The sequence below is a fragment of the Rhopalosiphum maidis genome, chromosome 2 (genome assembly GCF_003676215.2).
Source record: "Rhopalosiphum maidis isolate BTI-1 chromosome 2, ASM367621v3, whole genome shotgun sequence".
NCBI classification, from domain to species: domain Eukaryota; kingdom Metazoa; phylum Arthropoda; class Insecta; order Hemiptera; family Aphididae; genus Rhopalosiphum; species Rhopalosiphum maidis.
The window spans coordinates 1,201,755-1,217,607 of record NC_040878.1 but is presented as its reverse complement, the minus strand read 5'-3'; the positions used below and the strand labels follow the sequence as shown (position 1 = coordinate 1,217,607).

General features: G+C 22.6%; 1 protein-coding gene across 50 annotated transcripts in view; it reads right to left on the bottom strand.

Annotated features, from left to right (window-relative positions):
* LOC113554788 (longitudinals lacking protein-like) overlaps positions 1-15,853 on the bottom strand; it is a 360,082-nt gene that overhangs the window by 303,539 nt on the left and 40,690 nt on the right. Inside the window, exon 5 of one of the 50 annotated variants that reach the window (XM_026958768.1) lies at positions 777-1,349. The exons of the other annotated variants lie outside the window; for them this stretch is intronic. Within the exon in view, the coding sequence (XP_026814569.1) occupies positions 922-1,349 (428 nt within the window). The 3' untranslated portion in view covers positions 777-921. Of the gene's footprint in view, positions 1-776; positions 1,350-15,853 lie in introns of those variants that run through there. 50 annotated transcript variants of the gene reach the window in all.

Below are 15,853 nucleotides of genomic sequence, written 5' to 3'. Positions count from 1 at the left end.
TATATATAAATTTAAATCTTACATACTAACAACTTTACGTAAACAAATATCAAATAGTAATGTTTACACATTTTTTTTATCCTGCTACGATTGACTTTAAATAGGCCATCTCGAGCTATCACAATCGACTTATTGCACTTTCAGATCGCGTTTTATGCTATGTTTAAGTAATAATTTTAACTAAATAATTTTTTCATGTAAGACTCATCAATTCATTTAGGTAACGGTAAATTGTTTTAAAGATTTGAAAACATATACTTTATAACAAAATATTTCTACAGTCAGTGAGTAAATGTATTGCACATCAAGATTATAAATTAATATATATATTAATAATAATATTTAGAAATATAAATATATGTATATGAAAATTATAAAATTCCAATAATGAAAAAATGTAATAAATAATTATACCGGGAATATTTATATACAACCATAACTAAATTATAAAATAAATTAGATTTTATTTTGAATTTGTATTTTTGGATTAATAAACTTTCTCATTAGTAAATAATATAAAACAAGTGAAACTTGTAACAATAAAGTAACACAATATTGAAAAAATAATTTACAATATTGGTGATAAAAAATTTTCTAAAAATTATTTAAAAAAAAGCTCATATAAAATTTAGTTAAGTTCAATGAATTTAAAAATATATAAATATATTAAGTAAAAAGGTCTGTTAAATAATAAACTGATTATTTGAGAACAAATTGAGCAATCCATCAATGTGCCAGATGAAATAATCATAATTAAGTACTTCATATTTTAAATAAACTATTAAGATACCAAAAATAACTAAATTCAATGAACAAAATATTCATATATACATGTATATATGTGTTTATGTGTATCTTTATGCATAAATAATTCTAGTATATTTAGACTCTGGAAGTATTGTTAACAAGATACAAATGTTTTTAAACTTCTTTAGTGGAAGCACCAGTAACAGGGGATGGAGGGGCAGCTGTAAGATTTAACTTATTTAAATGTTTATAGTTTATGTGTGTTTTCAAATTATCTCTTCTATAAAAGTCTTTAAAACAAATGCCACAACGATACTGCTTAATGCGATCACATTCATATCGTACATGACGGTAAAGGTGATTTCTATTTCGATAACTACGCGGACACTTTGGACATGGGAAACGTGGTTCAGTAGCAGTGGTAGTGCCATCAGAATTCTCAGGTGATGCGCTAGTTGTCATTGGCTGTTGAGTAGATGATGTAGATTGTCTAGGCGCTGTAGCTAGAGTTGAATGGAATGTTTCCGAAGTACTGGTCCAGTATTGTAGACGTGCTTTGGTCAATGGATCCAACATCATCCTGTTATATTTTGTAGATGAAGCTACGATACAAACAATTATTATATTAGTTTAAAATGGCTAATAAAATTATATAAGTAATAATATAATATTTATTCAGAAACCCTTTTAAATTGCATTATACACCAAAAGCCCCATGGGACTGTACACATTAAGCAGGGTTATAAATTTAACATTTATGAATAAATATATCAAGTACCCAATGAACCATAAGAAAAAATACACCCAAAATATTCAGACTTACCACAAGATAAAATATAGCTCTGCCACCAACCATATCCCATGCATAAATTAGGAATGTTTAAAGCAAAACATAGAATAAAATGTTAGTTTAATTTTTAAAAGGTTATTAAAGTGATTGATGATATTTAAAAGTAATATTCTTAGATTATTCCATTGTACTTTTCTTTTATTAATCTGAAACAGAAAACATTAGACTAAAATTAATAAATTTATAAGTTTATTCATAATTAAATATTGTGGTTTTTTTAATACCTAAATTTATAAAGAAAAATATATAGTTTTTGGTTGTTTTACTCTATCAATGTATACAAATATATATGTATCAATATAAACAAATTCTTATCAATTCTAACTAAATTACACAATTAAACTCTTCTAATATGACATATATCAAATTGTATATAATACTTTAAAATTGATTAAAAAAAATTATAACTGTATTTATATACATAAATATATATAATCTAAAATACATTATTATATAAAATTAAACAGTATACAGTTTTAAAATAAAAGTATACAAGAAGTTCCAAACAATCTAGTTATGGATACATAATTGTAAATACATTTTAAAGAAATGTTCTTTATTATACCGTCCTCAACTCCTTCTTTATTTGTGCAACATAAATTTCATTAAGTAGTTTAAGAAAATTTCAAAATAGCTTAATTATAGAAATAAGTCCTATATATCACTAAAAAGAAGAATAGACCATTAGTTTAAAATGTATTGAATATAAAATGACAAATAATTTTGCGATAACATAAAAATATTTATAATAGTGTAAATGACAGTTTTTTTTTCAACTATTTAGCTTTACAAAACCACCAACAAATTATATATTATCTATAAAGACATTAAATTGATGTACTTATAAAACATTTTTAGGTAAAATATTAATTAAGTGTCCAAAATTCATAGTTAAAAATTAACATAAAGACCCTACATAGCAAATTACTTTACCTGGTTCTTATGCTAGAAAATACAAAAACCACGCATCTATTCTATTTAACATTATAATATAACCCTGAAGTATAAAATATAAACTTCATAATTATCGATGAATAAAAAACATTTATCGGTTTCCAAAATAAGCACTAAATAATATTTAAGATAAACTTTAAATTAATTTATAGTATAGTATCTGTGATACTTAATCTTAATATCAATGTAGTACAAAAATAAATTTTAGACTTCAAAAAAAATATCTATGAAAATATATAACTACAAATTTTTTAGTTATATGGATAAATTTTCTTGACATTCTGTAGTCTTATCCTCTGACTTCATTTTTACTAAATTATTATTTTATCTAGTTAGCTTATATGCACCTACCTAGTATGAATTAAAAATATTCTTTTGAATATAAAAAATGTACATTATATACTATAAAAATATCGTGGATTAATAAAATAAGTTTTACATAGTTAGGAATTATGCAAAGTACATAAAAACAAATATCAAAAATATTAATTTTTATATAATGGATAATTTTTAACAATTACATTTTATCATTTTGTCTCAATTAAGTTTGAGAAGCTAAATTGTTTATCAAAATTACTATAATAGACTTTTATGCTAATTTAAAAAAAAATGTATTTTGAGTACTAAACCAATAGAGATAAAATGTTGATAATTTCAATAAAAAATTGACATATTATTAAAGTACATATTAAATTCAATGTCATCATATCTACTATAACTAAAGAATAAAACCCATTTAAAAAATATGAATTATAACTTTATATAACATTATCAACAGCTAAATAAATTGAATAGTTCAATCAGTTAATTTAGTCTACTCCAACAAATAACATGTTAATTTAGTCTACACTAACATACAACATTTTTCTATTTACCATTGAATGTTTTTCTTAATAATTCAAACTTATTTAGTCTTTATATAATTTACAGTATCTTTTAAATGTAATAATAAGCTAATAAATAATACAATTAAAAAATCTAATAATTAAGTATAAAACAAAAATTAATTAATTAAATAAATAACCATGTCTGGTACCCGCATGATTTTGAAGATTAGATTTTCTATATGATTTATAAGGGCAAAGAGGACATAAATATGAAGGCTCTTTGCCACATTCGAGTCTTGTATGAAGTCGATAACTAGTTTTTGAACCATACATTTTTCCACAAGCACATTTATAAGGCTTAATCCTTTCTACAGATTAAACAAAAAAAAATATTATAATAAGTATAATGGATTAATAAATAATCAAGTTAACACTAATATCTATTTTATAACACTTAAAATTATCTGTAGTGATCAAATCATTAGATAAAAGATATAATTATTATATATTTTACTTAAATTAAAAACTAAATATCTTATACATTTTAAATATTTTGTATCAAGTATTTAAAAATTTAAAACTATTCAAACTTCAAATGTATTTTGAGATACATCAATTGTAAATATATGCTCTTTTTACCACTGTGATGTTGTTGTATTTATAAAACTATATAGCAAATAATAATCATATTTAAAGATAATACAAGAATATATATACATTCTTTTAGATAGACTCTAAATTGCAGTGTTTAAACATGAATTAATATAATATTATAAAAAAAATATAAAATTAAGAAAATGTTTTTAATCACATTTTATTTATAATTTATTATCAAATGCATATATAATTCTTTCAAACGAAACAAATATGTACATTTTACAGCTCTCAATATATTTTTATTATACTTATTTTATAATAAACATTTTTTAATTAAAAACTTTTATTATTTATGTATAATCAGTACAACATTTTATAATTTAAAAATTTTACAATTAATAATGTATAATCTAATACTTATTATAAGCTATACAAATATAAACTTACAATTTTATAAAATATTAAAATACTAATATTAATATTGTTTAGATAGTATTAAAATAATGAGTTTTGTTAAGTCGTACACAAAAAAGTAATTCATTAAATGGAAATTATTGACTTTCACTAATTATAAATGTCAATAATCATAACTATGCAAAATAATATTTTTAATTAATTACTCATTATATACACACATTAATAAATATAAATACATATAAAATATTAATAGTTAATAATGAAATATATAACATACTCTATTTGAAAAATAACTTTGTTTTAATAGCAATTCATTTTGGTTATATAATTAAAGGATCCAGTGCAAACACCGGCTGTCTCCGCTTTTTTTCAAAATATGTTTTTATATTATCTGACAAAGAATAATTGTTTCTACATTTGATACATTTCAATGCAATAACCAAGAATGTTTGTTCATTAATTAATAAGCTAATATCATGCAAACGGAGATGTCTGGGGTAGCTTTTTATGCAATAACTAGATATCTCCCTTAACAATTTCAAAAAATAGAGATATATTGTTCTAGGCTCTTCAATTACTATACTAAGATTCGTGTATAAATATTACACATATTAATTATTAATATTCCATTTATTCAAAATTTCTTGGAAGCACAATTTATCAGTTATTATTAGGAGATAACTGTTAATAATAATTAGGAATTTTAAAAAATATAGATATTATGTAAGTATATACTGAGAGTATACTAATGCAATATTCATTAAATAAATAATTGTTTAAAAAAATAACAAAACATTTTATTGCTATCTTTATATTATTTTTTATAAGTTTTTAAATAAACCTAATAGGTATTTTTATACTAAAATAATTTACTCTTAAATAAATTATATTGACAGATATGACAACAAAAATATAATAATTACCATGTTATGGAGTCTAATTAAAAATATTTCATTAATTTATATTATCACAAACCATTCTTTACATTTCTCTTTTAATTGTAGTTTAGTTCAATAAATCCTATTCTTTAAAAAAAAATACCAAGGAGACTAGTATTTATAAATTAAAAAACAGAATGATTATAATCCAATGTGTACCCATATTATATTATATAATATACACCTTTTTAACAATTTATAAATTATTAATTTAACAATATTAAACCACAAAATGAGAAATAAACTGATCAGTTTTAATAAGTGAATGTGATACAGGTACACAAAATTTAGCGCTAACATCTTAAAAATAATGCATATGACAACCAATAAAATTCTTTATTAATTTAATAAGTAGTACAATCAACTTAGTATGTTTACTATGATAGCATCGTTTTAATACCAATATACTAAAAACTTACTAATTTATGATATCTATATTTAATAAAACAATTAAGTTGATTTTTGATCCAGTATTATGATCATAGGTGTAACTATCAGGGATATGATAGGCTATGGAATTATATTATTTTGTTTTACCATCATACTTAAAGTATTTTTCAATAAAAATGGGTAGTTTTTCTAACATTAAATGACATTTTCAACAAATATTCATAAATTAGCTGTTGATCCCTATTAAGAATAATTTAAATAAATGCACTTTTAATATATATTTATGTTCTAGTCACACCAACTTAGTAAAAGGACAAAAAATCTTCATGAATAAACAATTGTCCAAGTGAAGCTTACAGTCTTATTATAGATGGACCATTTAACACGTTCACTGCGTATCAAATTAGTATGTACGTTCGTATGTGCGGAAGAGAATTGTGGTTGTTTTTTTTTACACCAATTGGCGTCACCCGCACCTTATGCACATTTTTTGGTCAGATGCTGTTTGACACCAAATGGCGTCATGACTTTAAATGATTCATATCATATCAAAATATTATTCACACACAGTAACAGAGACATATTATTACAAATTATTGCTTTTTAATTAATTTATTTTAATAAAATAACAATATTGAAATTTCTAAAAATAGATTAAATAATTTACTGACTAAAAATAGAAATATTGACCTGCGGTTTGTACGTACTTATTGAATAATGTTCAAAGATAAGGCTGACAAAATATTATTTATTTAATCCTAATGCTGACTGAGTTATAGTGCATTGAAAATAAAGCCGCGAATGACGTCAAATGGTGTTATCCGCAGTGAATGTGTTAATGAGTAAATTTAAAGTTACCAGTCAACAAATTTTAGTCACTCTAGCAACAATTAACTAAACTACGCCTATAGCCATGATTATTACATTGACATAAATACTTATAACTTTACATAATAATTGCCAATATTATGACTCATTTAATTTATTATTAATCAACAAACTTATACTAAATGAGATATTTTATTCATCAATAATCATTAAAAGGTATTCATTTTTAAGTTAGAAATTAATATTTTTTTTACTTAACATTACCTTGATGAAATAAAAGAAAAAAAATGTAATTAAGCATGCCAATTTATAAAAATGAATTTTAATAGTTTTTTTGAAAATAAAATTATGAATTATTTTAAAAATAAGAAATACTTACATAAATTAGCTACTATTTACAAATATAACATTCATCACTAGGATTAATGTTCACTTAAAAATAAAATTAAAAATACTTGAAGTATTACATTTAGTATATAATATGATGTATAAGTATAATTAATATATATTATTTACTAATAATTAAGAAAATATATAAGTTTTAGCAGTATTAAAACTTGTTCAAAATATTTGTATGTTTAAAATTGAAATATGTTTAATAATCGTTATGTTTCTGTACATAATTATATTGGGTTATTATAATAAGGATTAATATATTTTTTAGACAATATCAGAATTGTATAATATATATTATATATATATATATATATATATATACAATAAAATAAAGTCATTCAGTCTGAACTACACACCGATGTTTACAATAAGTATGTTTCTGTAAGGCTATTTTCTGGTATGCTTTGTATGCACAATGGTCACATTTGAATTGTGGTTCTTTTCCACATTCTAATCGCATATGCAGACTTAAACTTGTCTTAGACTTGTAATTTTTTCCACAAGGACACACCCATCGACCATCAACCAACTGAACATTATGCATTGATACAGAAGGCTTCCTGCCTCTGTGCGCCAAGACGAAATGTATACCTGGTGATAAACGTTAACTATGGTTACCTTTATATTCAAAAAATGTATACAATATTAAGTTGAATAAAAGCTAAGCAAATTTAAAAAAAAAAAAGAAGTTTGGGTTTTCAGTCCATTAGTTTCAAGTTGTTAATTATACACTCAAATTATGTAAAAATATTTTTTCTATAAATTGCAAAAATATAACTAATTACTTGGTATAGTTCAAATTGTTTTTATAAATTTATATTTATTCCATCTATTCCACATTTTAATCTCACTCAACAAATATTTATATTTTAAACTGATATTATGTACCATATTAAAAAATAACATTTTTATTATAAATCTTATAATTTATTCCTTTCTTTATAAATCTGTAAAATTTGTTTACAAACCAATGACTTAAAAAAAAAAAAAAAAAAAAAACAACAAATTATAACAGAAGGAAAAATTCATCTGTTGCGTTACAAAAGGGAAATAAATGACAATTGTGAAATTATGTATGAATATACGATGAAAAAAATAACTAAATTGTGTTAACAAAACTTGATCGCAACAGTAATTAAAAAAAAATACACACAATACATTCTATATCGATTGAAAATTGATACAGAAATCATTAAAAATTACTACCATACAATAATTAACAAATTACATGAGATATGTATCAGCACTGAGCATATACAGATAAATTTTAACACAAATATTATTATAAAAAGTGTGAATAGTGTTCAAAAAATGAAAGTAAATTAAGTGTATACAAAAAACTAATCAAATTATAAAATGCATATAACAATAAATTAATTTTGAGGAATATTGAATGATTTTAAAAGGAATAATAAATTTTAATATTTTTTTATTTTAAATGAGTAGGAAACATGGTAATTTTGATGATATTACTATTAGGTTCAACAAACTTTTCCGAGGAATAATTTTGAAGTAGTTAGAACAACAGAAAGTAGATTAAAGTTGTCACTCGAACTTCTTATACTGAGTCAACTCTGCTTTTGTAGTGTAATATGATGACAACCAACGCAACTGAAGGCTCCAACAGAAACTGGGAAAAAACATAAGGAAACAATATAAAAGACACAGAACTACAATGGATATAAACAATAACTGGAAAATCTGATAAAAAGAAGATAATTTTAATCAAATATATCTAAATTAAGACAATCAACATAATAGATCAGTAAAATTATGTGCTATACACTAAATTATGTTGGTTTTCATAAATGACAAATTTTATTTTATTATTTTTAAGTCTCAATACTATATGTATAGGATCTAATGACTTTTGATTTCACATTTTAAATAAAGGTATTTTTAAATAATTTAAAGAGTTAATAAATATATATGTATAAATTAAACTTAAGGGGCAACTGCAAATTTTAATTTGAAAAAAAAAGTAGCTATTGGATTTCTCATTAAAAATCTTTACTTAATGAATTATAAACAATATACTTTAGACAAATTAAAAAATACAGGACATACCTTACTTATATTTTAATTATACTGGTTTTTAAGGTTTTACTTTTTTAATGGTGACATACATTTTTAGTTGAATACTTAGAATGATAGAATTTACTTCTTAACAATGTTTATGATAAATATAACTAGAACAAAAATAGAAAAAGACTTAAAATTTAAATGAACAGAATAAAATGAAAACTGGAAACTTGTTGTCTACAACTTAACACATTTTAATTTAAAACCCAAAAATACGTCTTCTACAGTTGACATTTTATATAAATAAGGGTGTCCTCCTCGCTATAAATGTTTATTTGGAAAACAATATTAGGTAGAAAATTATAAAAAATAATATTTTTTTTCTGTTAAACAATGTTTATGAGGTTATAGTAAATTTTATTTTAATTAGTAAGACATTGAAGATCACAACAAACATATATTCAATTTCATTGATACAGCTACAGAAGGTGATTTGTACAAAAGAACCATCAACAGTAGGTACATAAAAACATTTTTTTTTTTTTTAGAAACACAAGAATTGACTTTGAAAATTAGTTATTACAAAACTATCATAACTATTTATCAAAAGTTATCCATTTATCTTAAACAAAAAAAAAGATGTAAATTAAATTAGTAGAATTATTTAAAACATTCTGATTAGAATTAAATATTTTTACTCAATTTGTTCAATTTCTATAACAAAAGGTATGATATAATATAATCGATAAAAACGATGTTTGATACTTTAAAACTTTATTTAAAATAAAAACTAGTTTATAATTAATATATTAAAAACTGTTGAATAACTACTACATAAGTGCAAATATAATATTTAATGTCTTAATGATTGAGAGATAATAAAATAAATATTTACTTATTTAATTTTTATGTTATCAAAAACAATTCATCAAATTATACTTAGAAAAAATTTCAATATGCCTACAAATAATTTTGAGAAAAATCAAATTTAAATATGCATCAAAACTTATATATTTTCATTCATAATTTCATGAAATTAATTTTGAACTTATCTGAAAAATCTCACAGAGTATCTAATCATACTTACATTAATTAATAATTATTATTTTTAAATAATAATAAACAATCACTAATTAATGTTAATACATAATTAAATATGATATTCAACTCAATCTGAAAAACTTAATAAAGCAATTTCATATATTGATAAATTAATATAAATATATAAACAAAGTATTTATGTATTACCTGGTTACTTGAATTTCATTTTTTCATTGTTCATGCTGAAGTCTGAAATACTAAGGAATTCTTAAGGAATATTAAAAAATAATTAAATTATATCTATTGTATATTATGTAAAATTGAAGCACCTAGCATTTTAATATAATCAAAATTATTATTTATTAAGTACACAATATTATAGTTATTTGTTAACAATACTTACTTTACTAACGTATGTTTAAGTATTTTTAAAAGATATACACTTGACTCCTGAAATGTACAGTTAATGTAATAGGACTAAAATTAATCCATAGATTACAATAGCATACAATCACACATAGTTTTGAATAATTTATCTTTAAAGCTAATTAACCTTGGTTACCAATACTTACCTTATATTAGACATTTTCAATCCAAATTATAAATAATCATATTATAATAAATACAAAATTAAACATAAAATAATAATAAAAAAATGTAGTGGGTACATCAATTTTGTTGAACTTAAATATTTTTTCTGTTACACAACACTGTAATTTAACTTGAAAAACAAATCACTTTAAATAAATATCACAAATCTGACTGATAAACATAAATATTTAATTACGCACAAGTAAATATAGTTATTTTTTGATAATGTCTAAATTGTAATAAGGAATTATTATTTTAGTTCATTAAAAGAAAAACCAGAGAATCATTTCATCAATGCACTTGGATATACTTAATATTATATTTTTAAATAAACATTTTACTTCATAGCTATAAAACTTAATTGCATGATAATTAATAAAACCCTAATACTCTTTAATTATAATAAATACAATAATCATTTTTGTATAAATATCCATAAATTCTTCATAAAAGCAAAATAAAATATTTAAAAAAAAATGTATAATATAAATTATTTTTGAAAATAAAACATCACTTCAGTAAGTGTAAATAAATAATAAGGAAATAATATTTTTAAGTATCTCTTAAGATGTGTTGGATGAATATGAATCATAAACAATTTAAAAACTTGAATATATATAATATATTTTAAAATAGAAGTTAATAAATAGAAGGTACTTATCAAAATTAAATCCATCGACAAGGCAATTGAATGAAATGTGTAAGCAAGGAGGATTACATATTCCATTCAAAGTTTGCCTTGTGTCTTGGCATAAATTCATTAATTATATCTCATCAGAATTTGAGTTATGGAAATGATTATTTTTATATAATTATAATTTAGCAATCAAATTAACTAATCCTACCTTATACTCAACTGATGCTTTATTCAAAAAATTATACTATTCAATGAATACTTTTTAAATTAAAAAAATAATAATTGTTTTAAAATTTAAATCCAAATGCACAGATGAATATTTTTTGTCTCCTTCAACAAACCTTTAGTTGTAACCATTAACACATTTGTCAGATTTAGCATCTTGATTTAGGGCCAGATACAACTGAAAGCGTATAAAAGCAAAAATCTCAACATATAACTATTACTTTGAACATAAAAAAGACCAGCGAAAATAACATTAAATCTCACTCTTCAATAAATACCATTTATTATATTTGATATAATCAATTATATTTAACATAATAAGCTAAGCAAAACTTACCAGTATTTCTTCATAATCTTCAAAGGGACAAAAATAAAAGATTCTCTGATTTTTATCTTAAAACTAAATATGTATTTAAACTTAAGTGTAATTGAAACGCCATAATGTACCAAATATAATAAAATAAAACTTCATAGAAACAAAAAAACAGACTGCAACTAAAAATTAACCACAGTTCAATAAATATTATGTTTACTACTTAAATTTAATTTAAACTATTTAAACAAGACAAATTCATTTAATAGTAATTTCTAACTAAAACTATAAATATTTAACACAAAATTATGTTTAATTTTAACTTCCAGGTTTTATATTATATGTTACATTAATGAGATTTATAATAATAAATCAAAGATTAAAAAATTAATAGACTGAAATTACTTGATAATTTTACTTTTTTGCTAAAAAAGCTTTACCATCAGAAGTGCGCTTAATATAGAGAAAATAAATTTCAGTATTTGAATTAAATCGATGGCAAATTTTTTAGTGTTATAAACAATTTTTATCCACTTACCTTAAAAGTTACCAAACATGGACTTACTGCAATTTAGATGCCAAGTCTGAAACAAAATATTGTTAACTTCATAAATAACAATATAAAGTATTTCTTTTGTTAAACTATTTATTTATCTTAGTGAAATAATCTCATCCAGTATACCAATCAAGATACCTATATTATAAATTAAAATGTTATTAATAACATAATTATAGAAATAATTGCAGATTTAATAAATAGAAAATAATGAAGAAAAATGAGCATGCACATAAGGGAAAAATTACAAAATAGAAAATAAAAACATATAAAAAAATAAAAAACATAAGTAGTAAAATCACATGTTTGATCATTATTTTTAATTATAGAAAAACTGTTTATTTTTCAGTGTTTAAATTTGGTATTTTCTATTGAACGTTGTGATCACTTAATAACAATTAAGTAATTTAAACATGAAATATTTTTTTTTATAATCTTTTCTGTCAAAATTTTCAATAAAATGCATTGAAGATGCAACTTTAATAAAATTTATATCAATGGAAATCATTTCAGTTGTTAATAATGAATAGATTAATTGTAAATATCTATACTATTATATAAAATTGTAAAAGTATTTCTAGTACCACTTTTGACAATAAAAAAAAAGTATAAAGTTCATAAAAAATTAAAAACAATTATACCTATACTATATACATATATTGTGCGGCACAATGCCCCGTGGGTTTACAGCTACCTGAAACCTGACCATTTTGTTCGTCAAATTGTATTGTGTTTGATATCGGGGTGTAAATATGAATAATATTGTTCCGAGAAGTTTATCGCACATACGCCGACAGCATGTATACCCAATATTCATATTAATCTATACTATTATATAAAATTGTAAGCAGTTTTTTCTACAACCGCACTAACCGAGAAAACTACTGAACTGATTTTAACTGTTATATCCGATACTCTGGCACTATACTGAAGGTTTTAGTACCACTATTGTCAATAAAAAATAATTATAAAGTTCTTGAAAAACTAAAAAACAAAGCTAATTTTTTTATTTATACCAAATACTCCTACAATTGATCTGTTATTCACAATTTAATTTTATTTGTCACTACAGTTATAATCATTTACATACTCTATCGTTAATAAAAACATTTGCCAAAATTAAAAACTACAAAATATAATACAATCTATACTATTATATAAAATTGTAAGGGTTTTTTATCTGTATTTATTTTTAATAAAAATATATTTATCATTTATACCGCTAGAAAAATTTCAATCTGTTTTCATTAACCGTTTTTTATATTTACTTGCCAATCACATTAAACAATAATATTTGAATAAAAATTCTACATATCATGGTCCAAAGGCAAAATAAACAACCAATCACGGGCGAAGTCGTGACAGATCGGCTAGTTGAATTATAAAATGTAAAACTAGAACAAAACTAAGGGTTACAGACTTGAATGTTATAAATATATAATATAACTAGTTGTACATGTTATTCATATTTAAATTAATTCTAAAATTATTAATTAAATAAACACTAGAAAATACTACTTTAATTTTTAGACTTTGATTAACCTAAAACTTACTCTACAAAAAAATGTTTAATTTTACTTTTACAAACAGGGAAATTAATGATTTAATAATTATTTTAATTGAAATGCCAATCGGTCATTCATGAACATGCATTAAATGAAAGAAGAAGACATTTTAAAGAAATTTTTTAAGATGATAAAAGAAAAAAAAAATACACATAAGGAAGGAATAATTATTGTTTCATAACAATAAATTAAATACAATTATAGAGAAATTGTGCAGGAAAAAAATGTTAGTTTCTAAAGTCAAAGTATCAATTGATCAATGTAATAACTGCTAAACAAGAACTAAATTTTAAACCATTTATAAAATTCAAATTATTAATATATATATACACATACATACATACATATAAGTTTCAAATCCTTTTTTATATAAAATTAGATTTGAATATTTAAACTATATTACTAATTTTGAAAAAAAAAATAGGTATTTTAGTATTATTTTGCAGCATATAAATCCAAGACTCAGCAAGAACATAATATTATTAGAATTTAAACCTTATAATATGTATGTATCAATAATACTTCAAATAATACCTACTATGAAATAACAAATAAATCACTTAATTATCTAGGCAATTATTATGGTTTCTAATTGCATAACTAATGAAACAGTTAATGAATTTAAATAAAAACACCAATCGTAATATTATGTATCAATGACAACAAAAAATAAGGTAAAAAAGTTTACAATAACTATAATTGCTTAGAATAAATTTAAATTTGTAAACCAAATATGAACTACTTATCTATTTATATTGATAAGAAATTGTATATGTAAACAAAAAATGCCACACAAACATGTTTTATGATTATTTCAAATTGATAAATTCTAATGACATTTATTTTTACCAGAGACCAGAGTAACAATTTACAAATGATTTATATATGTTTATTTATACTGTTATAAATGATAGTAGGCATATAATAAATGATGAAAAATACATAGAAAATTGAAATCAACAAAAAATTGTAGATATCAAGTATAGGTCAACTACCTATAGGTCCTATGGGAATAAATAAAAAAAAAATTTAAAAAGTTTTTGAAATAGGTAAACTAATTTAACTTCAAGTTTTAACAAAGCAGTATTGATAATACACAAACTTAACTACATAATATTGAATAAGGGGATTATGACTGATAAGGATCAAATAATGTAAAAAAACATATTAAAACAACTGAATCACATGTGAATTTTGATTGTAGTATCTATATTGAGTAGAAAACAACCAATTTGGAATGAATAATTAGAAAAATGTCAATAAATTTATATAAATTTATAACAAGAATACTAAGATAGCTTTCAAATAATGTATTATAATTGATAAGAAATATAGCTGGATTCACCAAGAAAAGTTTTCAAACTTAACAAAGAACTGTGCTTAGTTTTTAAGAATCTGAATCAATCTGACAAGAAACAATTATTCGTAATAGAATAGTTTATGACGACAGTCTGATAAACACTCGTTGAAGTCTATACATTGCACAACTGATAAAGCTAAATTACAAACATGACAAAACACAAAAATAGAAAACAAAAATTTTAAAAATCCCTTGATAGTTAGAAAAACTTGATTCACATTAGCGTCCGAGTTAGTCTTTAGTTAATATCTTTAATACATAATATTATGAATATGTACTTAAACGATACACGGGAATCTTGACTTAAAAACTTTCTTACGATTGGCAACAGACTACTGTGGGACAAGGTACCCTAGGGTTGTAATAAAAATGAGATGACATTGATGCAGTTCTGGAAACTGAATGGTACTCACTGGACAGTAACGTCGAAGCCAAAGCAATTTGTACGGCGTCACCTCTTCTCAATCGTCGCGCGCAGGCAAGTCAGCGGTACAACGGCACAACCCACCGGTGTCCACTAGGCCTTCCGGCAGCCAGCGAACTCAGCCGGTGGTCGCGGGTGGCCGGACGACGCAAACGGCCAACGGAACAGTCACGCG